At 33.1% G+C, this 20,126-nt stretch overlaps 1 protein-coding gene across 1 annotated transcript in view; it reads right to left on the bottom strand.

The window, feature by feature from the left end:
• The window catches only part of LOC6502352 (neurogenic locus Notch protein), a 37,758-nt gene that overhangs the window by 11,970 nt on the left and 5,662 nt on the right, over window positions 1-20,126 (bottom strand). The window contains 3 exon segments of the mRNA XM_032451944.2: window positions 1,155-1,359; window positions 1,432-1,694; window positions 10,521-10,611. Coding sequence (XP_032307835.1) covers window positions 1,155-1,359; window positions 1,432-1,694; window positions 10,521-10,611 — 559 coding nt within the window.

Here is a 20,126-nt window from a genome sequence, read left to right as displayed (position 1 = left end):
TCATTGTACTCTGAAGCGATTTATCTTCTGGCATTTAATTTTTCTATCAGTATTATTATTTTTTCTTCTTTTGGATAGAGATCAAGGACTAAGAGTTGTCTTTAGTTGATTAGGATTAAGGATTAAGGGTGTTTTCTTTGTAATATACTTTTAAAAATTATTTAAAAATATTTTAAAAAAAACTTATTTTTAGTGTATGCTAATTGCTTTGAAAATGTCAGACAGGTAGACTTCAAATATACAGTCAAACTAAACTAAAACAAACAGCAAACACATGTTCACATCGCACTTTTCGGCTCAAATGGTTTTTAGTAAAAATATATACACATATAGACCTTCCCCCACCATCCTATTTATTTTTTTTCTTTTTTTGTTGGATAATTTGTGTGTTTCAAATTAAAAATGCAAATGATGCCGAACACACAACCAAAATAATTTAATTTACGTGGCTCAACGAAACGAACCAGTTTCAAAAAAAATAAAATACAAATAAAGAGTAAACTTTGTTGTTGTTTTTAAACAAAAAGATCGCCGGAAATTTGAGATCTTTTGTCCAAATACCATTTTCAATAGGTCGATTTTTTGTTGTGTGTTTTAATTAGAGTGGAAATTTGTTGTATCTTTTGGCCTAAACGAAAATCAATAAGTTATGCAAATAGCCAGAAAATAAAAGCAACAACTTTTGAATGCGATTTTATAAATTATTAGTTTTAAATTGCCATTAATTAAAGGAAGCTAGTCAAGCCAGCCATCCAGCGCGGCTTTAAAAAAGAAAAAATAGCTTTAGATAAATATGCAAATCGCAAATGACTTGTTATCGATTAATTTTTTTTGTTTTTCGAGGGTATTGGGGGTAGAAGAGTAAGGAATCAGACGTGTTTGATCTTTTGTTGAACAGGGAAAACAATTTGCACTTGTCAACTGGAAGTTGAGTTATCACATCCGCTGACATTTCGATTTATTGGGCGATCGGTGATCGGATTTTTGGCGGCAAATCGATTGATATTCAAATTGAATTTTACGAGTGTTTTGTTCATGTAATTAAGGGAATTAAACAAACGAAACTAATTGGAATTCAATTATTTACGAGTTAAGGCTTTAGTCTGGCTGTTTTTGTTAAGGCTGTTTTGAAAAAAAAAGATGGTCACACTTACTGGTAAGAGCCATGGGTGTTGACACAGGTGCCGCCATACTTGCAGGGATTCGATTGGCACTCCTCAACGTCCTCGGAACAGGTGTGACCCGTGAATCCTGGCGGACAGGTGCAGGTGAAGCTACTGCTTCCGGCCAGGGCGGTACAGGTGGCACCATTCCTACAAGGCGAACTAGCGCACAGATTCTTTGTCTCACAGTGATCACCTAAAATATTAATTAATAGAAAATATATAAAAATATAATATAGATTTATAAATTTAAATAAAAAAACCCCACCTGTATAACCATTAGCACACGAACAGGTGTAGTCCTCCAGGGTCTTCAGTTGGCAAGTGCCACCGTTTTGGCATCTTACACGATCGCAGGCATTCGGCACTGCTATCTCGCACAAGGACTGCTCGAAGCCCAAAGGACACTGGCAGGAGATGCCGGGACGACCGTTGCGAAAGATCACCTGACAAGTGCCGCCATTCTGGCAGCGAACCGAAGTGCATGGATTCCTGTGCTGACAGTAGTCGCCGACATAATGTGGATCGCAACTGGAAAGGCGAAAAAAAAAGATACAAAAATTTAGATACAGTTGCGATTAGCGGTTTTCTATAGCTAGAGATGGGGGATTCAAATTAAAACAGTGAAAAAAAATCATCCAAATTAAGGTTATTTTAAGGTTAAGATATAAAAACAAAACTATCAATAAGAAATCGATTTTAAATCGATTATATCGATAAATAAAAATTAATTAAATATATATTCTTTCAGTGTCTTTCAACACTCATATGCTTTAGTTAGTTTTATGGACTTGTCGGCTTAGTCGCCGTCGCCGTTTCCAACTTCAGAGGCATTTCGACCAGATCGGCGCTGGCCGATAAATCCCAAGCTTCGGACTTCTCAGCTCCGAGGTGTTAAAGCTGACAAAGTAGCCTCATTTCCGTCCAGCTTTGCCTCCAGCTCCTTGAAGTCTTTAACCACTTTCATATCGCTCTTGACAGGCTTTCAGATATCAAAAGATATCAAAATTTTTTTTTTTTGCGATTTTTTTCTATAAGAAGAAATGATTAGAAAATCATTCTATAACACGATCAATGATTTTTCCCACAAATACAAGACAATAACTACTACAAATTGGTTGAGTAATGACATTATGATGGAACAATATACTTCCACAACCATTGAAGACTCTGAAGACTCTCTTCTCCGGTGATTCTCCACTCCCAGTTGTTGTTATTGTTACTTTTCCCTTGAGAAAACAATTTTTATGTACGGTAATTTGTGCGCGATCTTGATTGCATATTAAATTTTTTTTCTTTATTTTTTTTTTTTTTTATCATACGCTCCACTCAACAAAGTCTCTTCTTCTTGGCCAACAGCTTCTTCTTCTTCTTATGCCACTTTTGGTTGCAATGAGAAAATTACACGCATTGCAAGTGCAGTGAGAAAAAAATGGGGTAAAGAATAAGACTTAAAATAAAATAATATTTGGATTTTTAAGGGAAAAAAGTTAATAAAAAAAATACTACTCAGTATACTACTATAAATTTTAAGGGTTAAAATATTAAAAACAAAATCTAACCAAAGCAGAGTCGAACCCTAAGCCTTAGGACTAAAATAAGACACATTTTCTCGCCTTTTTAATCATATCCCCTCCTCCATAATTACTCCCTACTGTATATAGTTTAATTTCTTTTATTAAAAACCCCCTTTTTTCCAGTGCAGCAGCACAGCAGCCACAGAGCCAACAGGCAATGAATAATCATTAAGGCGGCTGCTGACCAACCTGGTGGTGCAAAAAAAAAAAAAGCCAAAGATGTTACTCGAGAGGGGAAATCCGAGGTAGTTGCTGGACCATCGGAGGAAAAACAGCTTTTCCTTCTCTCTCCTTTATTTTATTTTTTATTTTTTGCTGCTGCTACTTCCCGTTACAAGTGTGTGAAAATGCTTTAGATTTAGCATTAATTTGTAGCAATCGGGGGGCAGGTGGTGGAAGTAGGGGTAGGGGATCTGGAAATCTGTTTGGCGGGGCCCTGCCTAAAAATTTAAAGTCTGTCGATCCTAATCGAAGACAGTTTGGAAATTTTTAGAGAGAATTACGAGTAGAAACAAAAAAAAATAACAGTAGCTGTGGTGAAAGAAGAAACTATGTTACACTAAAAAAAAAATATTATTAATATTTTAAAATTAATAAATAATAAAATGTCCCAAAACCTGAACAAGAAATGAGAGTTCTCTGTTTTTTTCACGTTTTCTTTTTTTTTTTTTAAATATATTTAAAATATAATTTTTAGTGCAAAAAATTTCTTAAATTAAAAATTAATGAAAAAAAAATGATTAAAATAATTTATAAACAAGCCTATCTGAGTGCTTAGTTCAAGTTAAGAGTTGGAAGTTGTTGGTAACTCGTTTTTTAAAGTCCAGCAGGTTGGATAGAGACGGGTATAGAGCGGTGTGAAAGAGACAGGTAGACCGAAGAAAACGTGACTCGCATTGGCAAATAAACCAAGGCAGCCAGCCACTGGGTGTGCTATGGTGTTGTGCCTCTGTGTGTGTGTGTGTTTCCCTGGCTTTTTATCTCCTAAGCATTGTAGGCCCCCTTTGTCCTCAGCTGGCTCACATTTTTGGTCTTTTTAGAGAGCTCCTTGGCAAGAGGAATGACTCACACTTTGTCACGTGAAGAAAATGGAATTTTTTTAGGGCAATCATAATGATAATTATTAAATTTAAGCCTTAATAGGAAAAAGAAATAAAGTTTTAAATAAAAGTCCTCAAAAAATCACAAATCCTTTAGTCCCTTTTAATCCTTACTGAAATCTGGTCACTCTATGCTCTTCTAAAACATAGATCCTTTAGTCCTTTTTTGATTTCCTCCAAAATTGGTCACTCTTAAATTGAATTTAATAACTACAACCTCTCTAAAAACTATAATCCATATTTAAATAACTCACTAACCAAAATCAATGAACTAAAAAAAATCTATGCTCGTGAGAAAATGGTTCATAGATCTATCTCAGATCGTATCTGTATCTGTATCTGTGTATGCAAGTCTGCAGCACTCTTGTATCTTGCATCCGTATCTCTCTCCATTCGCAACTCAATTTGCGGTTTATTCACAATCATAACTCCCAACGAGCCAATGCCCCAGAGTGAATATGAATTATACTAATACATATAGATATATTTTTTTTTTATATACAATATAAATATAGTTATTTTTATGCTTCTCACGATCGTTCGATTGAATGAATCTGAATGGGTAACCACAGCAGCTCGTATCGAATGGATTTGGGTTGTGGGGATTTCTAGGAGGCTACTACTATACTTCGAGCCAAATGATTTAATGTCATCGCCCGATGATCATTCATCTATGCAGCTTGAACATATGGCTTCCAGAGCCACACAAACAACAAAAACTAAAACATCTCGTTATGGGTTTTATGTTTTCGAGTATCTAATTTCACTCAAGACAATTCACACGTTCCAAATGCACTGTTAAAAATTATTATTTATTTTTTTTTTCTACTAAAAATAAATCATTTCTATTTGTTTTCTAAACAAAGCTATCTTTAAATGCTTTTTAGCTGATCTTTGCAAAAAACAATTCCAAGGAAAAAAAATCAGAGGGAGAAAATGCTTATCGCTGCAAAAAAAATCGCCAAGCCAAGTGCTCGGACAAAAAAAATAAAAAGCATCCAATTAAAGCATAATTCCCACAAATCAAACACTTCGATCTCAAAGACTTTGCATTCAGAGAGAGGTTTTTTTTTTGCATTTTTTGTATTGGGACTTCCCATTTTGCTGATAAGACTAAAATATTACAAACATGATGCTGGTTTTAAGCTAATTAGAAACATTTTTGATAAGCTTCTGCAGTTTATAAACTTTGATCTCATTAATAGATCAGAGAGATGTTTTTAAAAACTGTTGCAACAATGTTTTTAAATGAATTTGTTTCGGGAATTTTTCTATATTTATTTAATGATTTATTTAATTAGTGGAAAATAATATAAACTAAATAATCTTTGTTTTTATTCCCAGAAACAGGTGATTTAAATATTTATTAATATATTTCAGACCTTAATCTCTTAAAAAAAATATATAAAAAAATTATAAACCTCTGTTATAATTTTCCTATTTTTTTGGCTTATCTATTTTCTAGTTTTTCATGTGAAAACTGCCTGCAAGCACATTTGTTTTTCCTGCGCAGGTGCAACACGCCCAAGACTCGAAACGTAGTATCCTCTCCCTTTGCTTTTCCCCCTCACTTTCATCAGCCATTCTCCTTTCCCATCCAGACATTCGGTATTTGTTTAGCTGTTCCCCTTAGATCAGAACAATGGAGAACTCGAACCCCCTGACTAATTTTACAGCCAAAAGAATTTTCTTTCCGTTCTGTTTCTATTTTTCCACTTTTCCATTTCGATTTCCAGCTGCTGTTTGTTCGAAGATTTAGGGTTTTTTTTTTGTATTTGATTTTCCATTGTTTGCTCAGTTGTGGCAGGTAAGAAGACATGCATTTCTGACATTTTTCCATCAAATGGTTTATTTTTCGAAGCCAGGTACACATGATGAATACAAAGAACATATTAAACCAGAATACAGGTTGTAGATTCCCCTAAAAACCTGAACAAATTCCATTGCGCAATCATAATCATAAAAGAAATGTAGTTTTGGGAGAAGAGGTTCAAGCTTTCTTTTTAAGGTAGTGTTTAGATAATTTTTATAGTTATGCTTTTTTAGTTTTTAGCTTAAAAGTTTCCAAATCTAAAAATTGGTAATAATATTCTCTTTTATTAACCTTCTTCCCAGACCTATTTTCCCTTCTAATTTTTTGTCACACCTTCAAAAAAATATCTAAAGAAACACTAATTATCTTGGTTAAGTAAACAAATTTCGATATCTGTGACTGGGTGTGATGAAATGAAAATACTTTTTCCATATAGAGAAGAAATACCCATGCTCGTGGTGCATAATTAAGAGATGTAAGCCTGGGAAAATCTTTTCGCCTGAGTTATGGAAGTTATGACGAGAGAAGAAGACGCGACGACACACAAAAGCTACCAAAGCTACAGATTTTTATGTAATGCATCATTCCACATTCGAATAATTAACATTTTGCCTTCTTTTTTTTTATATTTTTTTCTTCTCTGGCCATCATCATCATTATTGTGTTCATCATCGAAATGATTTCCAGAGTTTCGTGAGAATGCGCGACTTAATTGAGTTTCAATAAAACGTTTTAATTTGGCCAAGAGAGGAGGCCAACTGAAAAAACCGACAAAAAAAAAAAACGAAAACCTGGCTAAAGGAATTTTGTACGCCAACGCCTCGACTGCAAAATAAATATAAAAAAAAAAAATACAAAATGGGTGCAAAACGTAGAGCATAAAAGGGTTTCCAAAACAACAAAAAACTTTAAAAATAAAAACAAGAAAAAAAAGAAAAGAATGTAAAATGCAAACGGAAAGCACAATAAATATTCGCTACGCTTTTGGAAGACACTTGAAGAAATTAAAGGGGAGAAACTCAATTAAATTTATAAAACAAAATTAAATTAAAACAAAAAGTAGTAGCCTGGTTCAAACTTGAAGAACTATTTATTTTTTGAAAATTATTAATATTTTATATATATTTTCTCCTAAATATTTCTCTCCCTTTACTCCAAGATCTCCTCCTTGGATGGCCTGCACTCTTCCCTTGTTTTTTTTTTTTAGTTTTATTTTTCCCTCCTTTTTTTGCCGTTTCTTTGGGAGCAGCAACTTGTGTAACACAGAAAAGCAATCAGAGCAGGTTGCAAACAAGTTTTCAGTTCGAACTTCGAAACTTTTAAGCATCCAAAGGATGAAATATATATATATAAACTATATATATATTAAATAAAAAATGGCCGCTACAAAATAAAATGTGTCATCCACATTTGGGATGAAAATTTCCTTGAATACGATTTTCCATTGTCATTTCCTTTGGATTTTCGACCGTAACTCCATGTCCAATGTGCTTAATGATCAGTTAATTAAAGTAATTGCAGCTTGGAAATAATGCTTTTCTTCTACCTTCCCTCTTTATTTTTTCTTTTTCAAGAAAAGAAAAGAATCAAAGAAGAAGAAGTAGGTAGTAGGTAGAAGAAAAGAAAGCAAAAGAACATTTTCAAGTGCAAAGGCGTGTGAGCGAAGAGTTCAAATAAAAAACGTAAATTATTCTGGATTGTTTTCAGAGTGTATGAGTGTGTAGTGTGTGTGTGTTTTGAAAAAAAAAAATAAGAAAAAAAAAATAATAGGAAGAAGCAGCACTTAAAAGTGCAATTAAACAAAAGACTTAGGCAACGAACTTGAATTATTGAAGAACAATTTTTTTTTTCTCACAAGAAAGTTAATTCACTTTCTGGCTTAAGAAATTCATAAATAAAATATAAAACTAAAGAGATAAAGGATATTGAAATTAAATTTCTATTTTTTAAGTTTTAAAATAATTTTTAAACATTTTTTAAAATGCATTTTTTTATTAGCTTTCTCTGTCATTTCTTGTTTTCTTGGCCAACTGACTCATCATAAAGCCACAAATAAAAAGCAGTTAGAGCAGCGATCGTTTTCGAACATCAAACGAAAATTTCCGCCCAAGATGTATCTCCAAAAGACTCAAGTAGAAATGTTGCTGCTCATTAACATGTCATAAACCGCAAGTAAGAAATGCTTTTGTGGCTTTTTTTATTTCGGTTTTGTGTTCGGTGTTTTTTTTTTGTAACCGTTTTTCTCATTTTGCCATATAAATCAAACTCATTGTTCTGAACGAGACTCATATAATTGAACAAAAAAATAAAAAAAAGTAAAGAGAAGACATGACATTTGACATGGATAAGCCACAACAGGGGGGGGGGGGGAGGGGGAAAAAATCAACAAAAATGGACGTTTGTCGTGAAAAACTGCATCAAACTGTAGCAATCAAGTCAATTAAACAAACAAGAAGACAGCCAAAACAAAAATACAGAAAAGAAAAAAAAAAACTATCCACCTCTCTTGATCGTAAAAGCCAAATAAGACTTTTTTTCTCTTTTTTTTTTTTGGCCAAAAACTGGAGATACGAGAGAAAGAAAAGCCAAAGGAAACATAATCATTGAGCTCTGAACCAGAGCAATTCCAAATCAAGACAATGTGGTAAATGGATCAAACATGGATCAACTAAAAATACGATCCGATGGGGAAAGAGACGGTGGAGAGTGGAGAGGTATACAAGGTAGAAAGAGAGGCCACTAATAGCTCAAGCTCAAGACAAAAGTTCAAAGCGATCTTATCGCCTCGCACAAAAAACAAAAAAAAAAATCGGAGAAAAAAAAATAAAACTACAATCCCGATCATGCAGAAAGCCAGAGAGAAAGAGGCAGAGCGATAGCATCTGAAAGAGAGGGCAATATATACACATGGCCATTGGCTTGATCGTGCCTTTGATGATCATCACAAAAACAAAAAAAAATAAAAGACTAAAAGACTAAAAGACTTAAAAAGCCAAGAAAGCCAAGCAAAGACACTAAGAGTTTAGAGTTAGAGCTAAGCTTTTATGTAATTGCCCAAAGATAGTTGCAGAAGAAACGGAGATCGTTTGACATGTGTAATCTCGGCTACCAGAGAAGAATTGGTCAGAAGAAAGAAGCCTTGTTTAGAAAACGGTATTTGATCTTCACAGAACAGAGCATAGACTGAGTTCATCTTGAAGAAATTATTCCCATAAAATAAATAATAAAATATATAATACTATAAAGTTTCTAGTTTTTTAAGCCCTAAAATCTATCTATTTTTTATAAGATCCATAAAATAATCTTCCATCTCTCTTCTGACAGAACCAACCGATCATGACTCTGTCAAATGGAATGCAATTCGATCTGTTTTTTATGGTTTTTATTACGTTTTTTATACGTTATGTGAGTTCTTGCAATGATTTTTAATTATACCATGCCATGCCATGGCATGTCGTCTCTGCCTCTCCTTCAGTATTTTTGTATTTTTGACCGTTTTTTAACTGACTTTTTGGGGTCTGAGGACTGTGGCCCGCTTCACAGACTCGTAAAAATTGTTGACGACAGTCTGTCAAAATATATGGATATGGATATATACGCTCCGGATCGTTTTAACCCGCCAACTCTCTACCCGAACTTCTGGGACATGGACTCTCTATTTATAATAACTCAAGCAGAGTTATGCGTTGCGTACGTGCCGTTTGTTTTTGGCCGCATTTGATTTATTGCAGAGACAACACAAAAAAAAAAAACACATAAATAGACAAAAAATACAAATACGTCCAAATAAGACAACAGAAACAACAAGATACTGGAGGGAATATATACGTAGAAACCCAAAAACGAGGCGAAACGAGTGAAAAATCATGCGAAACCCCGTCCAAGGCACGAACTTTAAAAAGAAAAAAATAAAAAAAATACAGAGGAGACTCCCAGAGCCCAGAGACTGAGTCGTTTTTGGGTTCAAAGCGATTTGCCAGGAATGTCGCTCGACAACGAGCCCGATTTGATTTGATCCACAGAAGACACAGGAGATTGCAAGCTAAAAACTCAAACTAAGAGACTCGAAAGACTCTAAAAGTAATACACAGGGAAAAATAAAAGATATTATTAATCATAAAAAAAAGTATTAGACTTCTATATAAACTTTTTCCTAAGACAACCTTTAAAAGTAGCTCCTTTTTCAAGAGATTTTTTCTTAAAACTTCTCATTTTTAGAAGCGATTGGGAATCATAGGGTCTAGGTCTAAGACATCAAAAATAAAACCTTTTCTGATAGAACTGCTTGAGAATTCTAGGACTCTAGGGTCAAGAATAAAAAGTAAACTTGGCCTAAGCTTAATTATAGGGATTTTTAATTATTTATTTATTTTTTAAACATTTTCTCATACTTTTTTTTAAGTTTTTATTTATTTTTCTCTTCGGAAATTGTTTATATAATATTTTAAATTATATTTTTAAGCTTTTCCCCAACTCATTTAAGAGTTATGCCTATTACTCTAACATTATTTAACTTTTCTTTTATCTTTTTCTTTAACAACCTTGCCCCCCTTTTCTCTCAGTGCCTGAATCAAAGACATCACATCCATCGAGGATTGTGCGGGCGCCTTTGTCTGGCCAGTTTTGAAAAACTTGCCTCTTTTTTTTTATTTCTTCCTCCTTTGTCTCTTCCCGTCTAGACGAATTTCAACTTAAATTGAAAGTCTGTATAAACATTTTCTTCGATGTTTTTTTTTTATTATTATTTTGTCGTGCGTTTCTCATCCGAAGACTGTCTTCGGAGAGTGTCCTTGAAGTGTCTTTTGATTGACGTATGCAAATCGGATAATATTCCTTATGAAATGTATAGGATAGAAGAGGTACTTACGCGCAGAATGTTTTGCCATTGTTTTTGGTGATGCAGGTGCCGCCATTTTGGCAGCCAACACTCGTACAGGAAACGGACACCAGGGCAGTATCTAAAAGGATAATTAGAGATGGTACTTTTAATACAAAATGTTGATAAATTTTTTTTTTTTTTTTTGGTCAAGAAATATGGTCAAGAAAAGCCAACTCTTGTGGCTCTATGGTTCTGGCCAACTTGTCGCCCATTTATGTCTACTTAACATGCCACATTGTTGCAGAAAACGACAAGACAGAAGACAAGACAGGGAAAACATTCTACTTGTTGGAGAAGATTTCTTGTATCTTTGTGGCGAGTATCTTTGTATCTGTAAGATGCCTTTTAAGGGCAAACGGGCGGCATGTCAAAGTCATCATTGTTCGTTGTTTTTTTTTTTCTCCTCTTATTTATAAAAAAAAAAAAAGAAAATCAACTACGACTAGTGGCAATCACAGACGAAAAGTTCACTGCACTTGAACTGCGCCAGCGTTGCAGAAATTCTATATAATATTCCGTATTTTTCGGATAAGAAAGTAAGTCCCCCCCCCTTGGCTCCCTCTGCGAGTGAGTGTAAATTGAAACTTGTGCAATGAAATCAAATAAATAGAACAAATTATGCTTATTCCATTGAAAAAAATAAATGCAAAAATAAAATGATATATACGAATATCTGACAACAGACACAGAAAATTAAACAAACGAAGCCGCGCCAACCTCTGGAGGTTCTTCCACAAAAAAAAAAAAAAATAAATATGAATTTATTTATAAAGATATGTGTGTGCGGGGCTATATGTTTGCTAATTGGGCGTGTGGCGATTTCCTGCCCCTGCTAAAAAAAAAAAAAAACACATATATATATATTATAGGAGAAGCGAAACCCAAATCAGCGGCTCTCGGGTTCATTTTCGAGGCGACGACAATAAGTTTTGATTGCCCCCGTCAAGCCCGGAGATAAATAAATCGCTTTGTCTGCCGACACAGCCATGGGTGGTGGGGGGAGGGCTCTACCCCTTAACCCATGCTCCCGCCCCAGGAGGGTACAATGAGTGGCCACTGTCCCTGGGCATAAGCCACAAGAATTTAAAGCTTCAGGGAGTTGCGGAAAATCCAATCGATTTTGGGAAATATTTTTTTTTATTTATTTAGGTTTATGATTAAATAATATTTATTTTTGCTATTAAGAAGTGATTTTTAAACAATTTATGGTCATAAATATATTAAACTTGAAGTAGTTTCATAAATAAAATTTATAAATTAAATAAAAAGATGTTTTAAAGGGGAATATTTCAAGTTAATATTTTATTATTATTAAAATATATGTATATTTTTTCCTATAATTTTCTCTCAGTGCCTGTCTGACTCCTTGAAACATTGATGATCGATGGCTTGTGGAAAAGACGTGGCATAAATCTCCAAGATACAGATACTCCGATACTCAGCACAAACAGATACTTACAAAAGATATATGCAATATATGGACAATAAAAAGGGGGGCCTGATTAACAGGCTAATGACAATACATAAATAAACCGATGAAGAAGGCAAATAAATAATAAAAAATATATATATAAAACTGTATTGAGTCACAGGCCGTGTGTGCATAATAATATTGCAAAAATTTATGCAAAAAATATGAGGTTGCAGTGGCATGCTCTGCATTTGATTGTCTTCATTTGTTCACTGACTTTTTCAGCTCACTGTGTGTGTGTTGTGGCTTTTTGTGTGTAAACTAATTGACCTCAATTAGTGTAAAAAAAAAAAAAAAAATTTTAAAAAAAAATTATGCAAAAAATAAAATAAGGGGGTGAAAAGAAACAAACAAAATGACATAAATCTAAAAGAGCAATCATAAAATGTAATTGGCTTTGCAATTGCTATTTTTTATTGGGATCAAGTTTTAGGGGGTCTAAAAAATATTTATTTTTCCATTTTTATAGTTGATTTCATTCTTTGATTTATATTTTAGAAGTATATATTTTTTATAGTTTTTTTTTCAACTTTTCTTTCTAAGAAATATTGTAAATTGTATATCCTTTTTTAGTTTAAAAATTTGGTTTTTAAATCCTTGATTTGTTTTCTGTTAAAATTACAATTTTTTTAACCCTCTTGAACTATTAAATAAAATACAAAAAAAAAACCCTCTTAAAATAAAAACAACTGTCCCGCTTGATTTAACAATTAGGGAACTAGGCTTAAATAGGTGTGGTTCCTCTTTAATTAATTTGGCAGAAAAAAAAAACACACACAATTTAAAAAAAAAAAGTGTGAAAGAGAGGTGGGCATGACTGTTAAAAAGAGACAGCAAAAAGCCACTCTGGCATCAACAAGCTTCGGCGCTTAAAACGCTTCATCGACCGAGCGTGAAAAGATTTTTCAGGTACTAGCATTTTTTTTGTCTGATTTTTTTTTTATTGCGTGTGATTTAGTTCACATGTAAAATTAACGTATTTTGTTATTTTTTTTTTGGGCTGGTATTTATGCGGCATTTAAGCAGACAGCGATGCCTGCACTGCGAACAAATGAGCTGTTAATTGCTTGACTTGGCCCGAACCGAACCGAACCGAGTTAAGACCTAATTAAACCTGCTCAGCGATATGTGTAATGGAGATATGTAGTTAGTTGGATGGTTACTTGCTTAGTTAGATGGATGGTTCGTTGGTTTCTTATTTCTTGTTTGTTTTTTGTTTTTTTTTTTTTGGTTTTTAGTTTTTAGTTTGATTTTTGTTTTTTTTGTTTCTGTTGTGGGGCGGAAAATCGAGTCACGACATTTTACAATCAACGATGAAAGCAGGCGTGACTGTGACTTGCAAATATCCGTGATTGTGATCGATGAAAATGACAGGAAATCCCACTAAATGTTGCAAGTAATAAAACCAAGTTATTTCCATTTTTTTTTTACCAGAGCTTACAAAGTGGATATTCAAGGCAATGAAAAAGTGATTGAAGCCAGGAAAATGTTATACTTTTTTTTGCATAATTTTTAAAAGGTATTATAATGGTATATTTTATAGAGGTTGTTGAGAAAACATTATGAAGCTTTTGAGGATAATTTTATGAAATATAAGAGGAAGGAAGGCAGTTTTTTAAGCAATTCTTAGAAGTTATAAGACGAAATATAAAGTGTTTCTGAAGCAAAAAGACAGAAATAAATGTAAAAGAAATTATTTTAAAATAATCTCATAATTTTCATAAACATCCTTACCCAAAACTAACCACTAATAAGTCCAAATTAAAACCCATTTAATAAAAAACCAAAAAGCTTCCCTTTGTGATAATTACAACTTGTCTAAAAATCAATTAACATACATTAAGTTTTTTATTACATTTTTTGTTTATATTAATTTCTTTTTTATTCAATTTAATAACAACAAAAACCTCAAAGCCCTAAAGACAATAATCAAGTCAGACCCAGTTCGGCGCTTATCGAATTTAAATTTTTCGCATTACCGCACTAAAAAAAAAACTACAACAAAAAGTAATATGAATTTAAAACAACAATGGTTGAAGAAACAAAAACAAAAAAAAGTAGCAACGCTATCAGCATAATAAGCAACAACAGCTGCGACAACTAAAACAAACAACAACAACAAACACAAGAAAACTAAAACAAGAAAAACAGCAACAAAAAACCAAACCACGGCCAAAAATTTCTCACGCTTTTCTCTAGCGAAAAAAAAAAATTATAAACAGAAAAAAAATATATAAAATAAATAAGCAAAAAATAAATAAAAACATATCAGCAAGAATGCCAACAAGTGGTGCAGATACTATTTTTTAAAAAATAGATAAAATACAAAATATGAGAAAATATTAAATATTAAAAATATAAATATTTTCGTAGAAATTCTTCCTTTTTTTTTTTATTACTACTGCTACTATAAATTTTTTTATAAATGCTACTGAAATCTGAAACTTTATTGGATCCCTGGGGGGAGTGTTATCTTTCTTCCATAAACAATCATAATTCCCGCAGGCTTCCCGACCCAGTCTTATCTTAAATTTTCAACTTTTTTCTCAGGCTTCCTTTTCTTAAAATTATTATTATTTAATTTTTGTTTTGTGACTATTTCGTCAAAAATTGCAATTAAAAAATTTATCAAAAAATAATTGTGAAATTAGGTTGCCTCTAAATAATAGTATTATTTAAATATTATTATCATTTAATATTATTCTTTATGCTTTTAATGCATAAACAATAGTATGTAAGATAATGAATGCATTTTTGCGTCGCAAAATATAAAAATGCATTTTTTTGATAAGCCATTTTCCAAGCCAAGAAGCCAAGCTTTCAACGATCATCGACCCATTCATTAAAAAACAAAATTGTTCATCAATTGTTTACAAATTACTGCGTGGGTGTGTCGCATAAAAAAAGAGTAATAAAAATAAAATACAAAAAAAAATTAAGATGCGGGGGTGAAGTATATAAATACTTTACCTACATAAATGTAATGTTAATGGCAAATAGAAAAGAATGGAGAACAAAATACACAAGTGGGGTGGCAATAATAGGTGTTTTTTAATAAAAAAAAAATATAGGTTTCTTAACCTTAATTTGTTTTAAAAATGTAAAAAAAAAAAGCAATTTAAATATTTTACAAATATTTTTCTTGTGAGTTTAAAATTTATATAAAATATTGATTAAAAAAAACAGTCTAGTTTTTTGTCACAAATTCTGGCTATTTTTGATTAATTTTTATGTTTCAATATTTTCTTTAAGAAATCTTTTAAAAATAAATATAAAATTTTTTTTAAAAATAGTTTAAATATTTAGAAAACTTGGTAATTGTCTCTATTTTGCATTTTCTGACCTAAAAACCCCCCTAAAAAATGTATATTATTTTGTATTATTATTTTGACCACAATTGTTCAAGAAGCCGATAATAGACGAGGTGGCCAAAAGGGGGCACCGCCAAAAGGGAGATATATGGTGGCATGCAGAGGCGTTGTAACAACAGAGGCAGCAGCAGCAGCAGAGGCAGGGGGGGCAGCAAGGCAACAAAATGCGGAAAGATTGTAAAGTGTTAATGAAAAAGTAGCCGCAGCTCGATCGTCTCGAAGAGAGGCGGTGGAGCAGTGGGGCGTGGCATGGCTGGAGCTGTGGCAGGGGCAGGGACAGGGGCAGGGGCAGCCAAGTCGTAAAACGAATAAACGAGTGTGGGAACCGACGACAAGACAGCAGCAGCAGAAGCAGCAGCAGCAGCAGCAGCTGAGGCAGCAAACCTCTTTCTTTGCTCTTTTTGGGTTATGTGGCATGGAATTTTTGTTGCCTTCCCCCCTCCCTCCCTACCCCTCTTTCTTTCTCTTTCTTTTACTATATATCTAGCTTTTTCTATCTATGTTTCTTTGAAGCGCCTGAAAGCTTTTGATAGATTAATAGGCCACTGTCGCCAGTGATAGCAAAAAAAATAAATAAAAAAAAAATAATAAAAAATAAAATAATAGAAAATTAAATGTTATATCTCTTTAGTTGGACACCCCCCTTTTTCTAACCCCACCCCTGTAATTTGTTGCATGGAACTTATAGAGGGAGGAAGTTTGTGGTTTCTGTGGTCTAAAAAAATTAGAAAAAAAATTGTTATTGCAACATATGTTGAAATAGATTTCGGATTAGAGGGATATTGTTAAGGAAACTGAAATATGTACTATATATTTTAGGGAGGGGGTCTGGGAATGTGGTTTATGGTTTTTACTGATTGATGGTTTAGTTTTCTGGTTTTTGTTTTTTGTCTTTCAGGGTTTTTGTTTTTTAAGGAATTTAAAGTGAGGCAGAAAATGTCAAAAATTAGGAATATAATGAGTGATATTTATGTTTGTTTTTAGGAGATTTTAAATAGGAGATTATTGAGTAAAAAATATGGAAAAAATTAAAGGTATATTAAGAGCTCAAATATACTTTTCTTCTAAATATTTTTTAAAATTTTCTAGAAGAAAAATAATATTTTTTTTAAATACCAGAAAAAAGACTATTTTCCCCACTATTAAAATACTAAAAATAAAAAAGGATACATCTAATATTAAAATATAAAATAAAAACCTCTATAACCCCCTATAAAAATCCTAAATAAAAATACTCTTAAACCCTTTAAAGAATTATAATTTATTTAACACCTGGTATAAATATTTCTTATTTTTTTTTTTTTTAGAATTAAGAGTTTTTGAAGAAACAAGTGAACCGCCAAGTGAAAAAAAAAGAAGGAAAAATGTTCACAGTTGAGCGACGTTTTCCACATGATGATCGTCTTGGTCTTCCAGTCTTCTGGTCTTCCCGTCTTCCCCCTTCTTCACCCTCCCTCCCCTTTTCCCTTATATAGTAAGTACATTTTCTTTTGCATTTTGTATCTTTTTTTTTCCCTCTGTACCCTGTTCTGTGTTCACATGAGAAGCTCGGAGATGATTAGCATAATGCTTAACCAAATGAAAGATAATATTATGGAAAATAATTGACCTACCCTACGATGTAATCGAGTGCATGATCACTAAGAGGGGAGGGGGGGTATACATATATAGTGGGTGGGGGTTAAAACAGCCCTTGGAAAATACAGCTGCAGTTGTAAGTATTCTATTTTTCCTTTTTTTTCTTTTTTTGTAATTGAAGTGCACTTGAAAACATATGCGACACCCTCGCTAGAAAGAGAGGGGGGAAAAAGCAAGAGAGAGAGAGAGAGAGTCACCCTCATTTTGTGGGAAGAGTTCAAAAGGTCGAAACTGAAGGCTGAAAAATGCGCGCCAATTTTGAAAGCAGGCCGAGCAGGCGCACTAACAGATACAGATACTCCAAACACAAACACAGATACTCACACACACATAGGTATTGAAGTTTTTAGTTACAAGAGGATGTCTCTTCTTCAAAAGGGTTGCTCGCTGCTTCAAAATCCATAAAAATAATGGCATATGAATGATATTAAATGAACTCTACTCTCTACCCTCGCTCTCTCTCTCTCTGTTCCCCTCTCTTTCTTGCCAACCATCTCCTGTCTCTCTCTATACTTTAAATAAACTGAAGCATTTAACACTTCCGGCAGACAACAACAACTTGGACAGCGTGTGAATGTTTAGTTTAAGTTCCAAAAGAGAAGAAAAAAAAATAATAATAATAATAAGATATATATTCGATTCATATTTAGTTAACAAGTCTGCTAATTCTTCTCTCTCTCTCTGTCACTTTTCAGAGAAACGGTTCTTTTTATGCAAATGCAAGTGCTAAGGGAAAAGGCAAAGAGAAAGATGCATCCGCAAGATACAAAAGCTTAATCAGTGCTAAGTGACGTTTCTCAGATGAAGTTCAAGTATGTTGCCCCAAAAAAGACTAAGATACTAAGATAGAAAGGACTTTTCTAATGAAAGAGATAATGTATTTTCCTATCCTATAGATATCCTATAGGTTTAATTTTAATTTATATTTTTTAAAGCCTTTTTTAACCCAAAGAACTATCTTTTCCCCTCTAAAAAGCATCTTCGACCCTCATATCTTTAAGATACTCTCTTGAGATAGATTTGCTAATGCATCCTGAATGGCTTGTTGAGGACCACCCTGTAGAAAATGTATCTTATTTTGGTCATATCATCCCGTATCGTATCTGTGGGATATCCGAAGACCGCAACAGATTATGCAAGCCAAAAAGTATCTATGCCTCACTTGAAGTCAACCACTCACTTGAGCTTCACATTTCTCCATCCCCTCCCCTCCCCGTCACTCTTCTGAAGATTTGTGAGCCAGAAGACGATGGAGAAATCAAGAAGAAGAAGACCAGAGACCAGAGACCAGACCAGACCAAAAGTCGCAGCAATTTCAGTTTCAACTTCAGAGACGACGAGGAGGAGCACACGATCGGCGACTGTCGTCGATCCGCTCAAGTGTATATAATGATGATTGTCATTTTTCATTGCCTCCTCCGTGGCCAGGGATGATAGAGAGGGGTGGAGAGGTGGGGCGGAGGCTAAAGAACTTGGCCAAGAAGTCAGGAGAGACTGTGGCTGAAGACTGCAGACTGAAGACTGAAGACTGCGGCCAGGAAATCGTAAATTTGTCTAATAGTGGTTTTCAAGAAAGAGAGTTAGTCGATCAGAAAGAAATGGGTTTTCTTTTAAGAAGTTAAAAAGGTTTTACTTAAAAATAAAATGTTTAAAAATTGTTTAACATTTTTTGTATGGAATTTTTAAAATATTTTATCAGAATTATTAGATTTAAGAATACTTGGATAACATTTTTAGGACTGGAATACTTGATACAAATATTTCAAAAAATTAAAATAAAAACTAAACTTAATAATTTTTATATATTTTTGTAGGATATTTTTGAATGGCATCTTACATGGTTATAGAATATGTTTTTTATATTTAAATAAAATATTTGAAGCTTTTTTTTAAGCCTTTTTAAAAAAACTTACAAAGAACCACTAAAAATATCATTAAAGAACTCATAACTATTAGTAAAAATAATATTTCAAACAAATAAGGTTCTAAAAAATATTTATTATAATTTTTTAAGGCTTCTACAAATACTATTTCCCTTTATTTATTTTTCATAAACATTTTTTATTAAAGCCTAAAACACTAACTTAATAAATAAACTGTTTAATTTTCCACCATTTTCCATAAAACAAGCTTAAAAATATTCCTAAAACTTAAAAAATAAAACAAAAAATTTAAAAAAAATATGAAATTTAAAAAAAATACTAATTTTAAACAATTTCCCTTAAAAACTTTAACCAACAAAAGCTATTTAATATTTGTTTTTTTGTAAAGAAAAGAAAACGGAACACAAGAGATATCCCATCCCATCCCATCCCATGGCAACAAATCGCGTGCATTTAGTCGATCGGGGCGAATGGGGCGTGGCAGCTGGCCAGCCTAAAAGCCTGGCCTGGCCCTGGCCAAGACGAAGATGGCCAACAAGACGACGACGAAGACGAAGACAAGACCAGGCCGAAAAGAAACCAAACCAAACCAAACCAAACAAGACAAGACACTTTGGGTAATATCTATAAAAATTGTTGTTGGTCTGGGCTGTTGGCTTTTGGACCAGGGCTTGGGCTCGGGCTCGGGCTTCGGCTTGGGGCTTGGGAAAAAAAAAAATACACACACACACTTACACTACAAGGGCGGGGTGGAGGGGGCGTGGCCACAGGAGAACAAGAAGAAGAAGAAGACGGCGAAGAGGGAAGAAATAAGAAACAAGAAGGTTGGAGGGGTTTGTTCGGTTCATTTCGCTTTGCTTCGTTCATTTGTTCTTGTTGTGTCGTTTTCTTGGCTTTTTGAGGTTGTCAGCCTTTTTTTTTTAAGAAAATACACTAAGAATTATAAAGGGGTTGTTTTTTAATATTTTATTGTATGGAAAAGGCATTGATTCATTTTTTAAATATATTTTTGAGATATATATGAGAAACTCTTAAAGCTTACTTATTTTTTTATCATTTAAGACATGTTTTAAAATTATTTAAAAATTGTTAGAAAATAAATTTATGTTTATAAGGCTGTTTATGTTTAAAGCTTGTAAGGATTTTTTTTTAAATTTTTTTAGGCTTTAAATATTTATTTTTTAGCTTCGAAACATATTTTATAAAATCATATTCTCATTTTCCCAAATTT

This window comes from Drosophila ananassae, chromosome XR (genome assembly GCF_017639315.1).
Source record: "Drosophila ananassae strain 14024-0371.13 chromosome XR, ASM1763931v2, whole genome shotgun sequence".
NCBI classification, from domain to species: Eukaryota; Metazoa; Arthropoda; class Insecta; order Diptera; family Drosophilidae; genus Drosophila; species Drosophila ananassae.
This window is presented reverse-complemented; position numbering and strand designations above follow the sequence as displayed.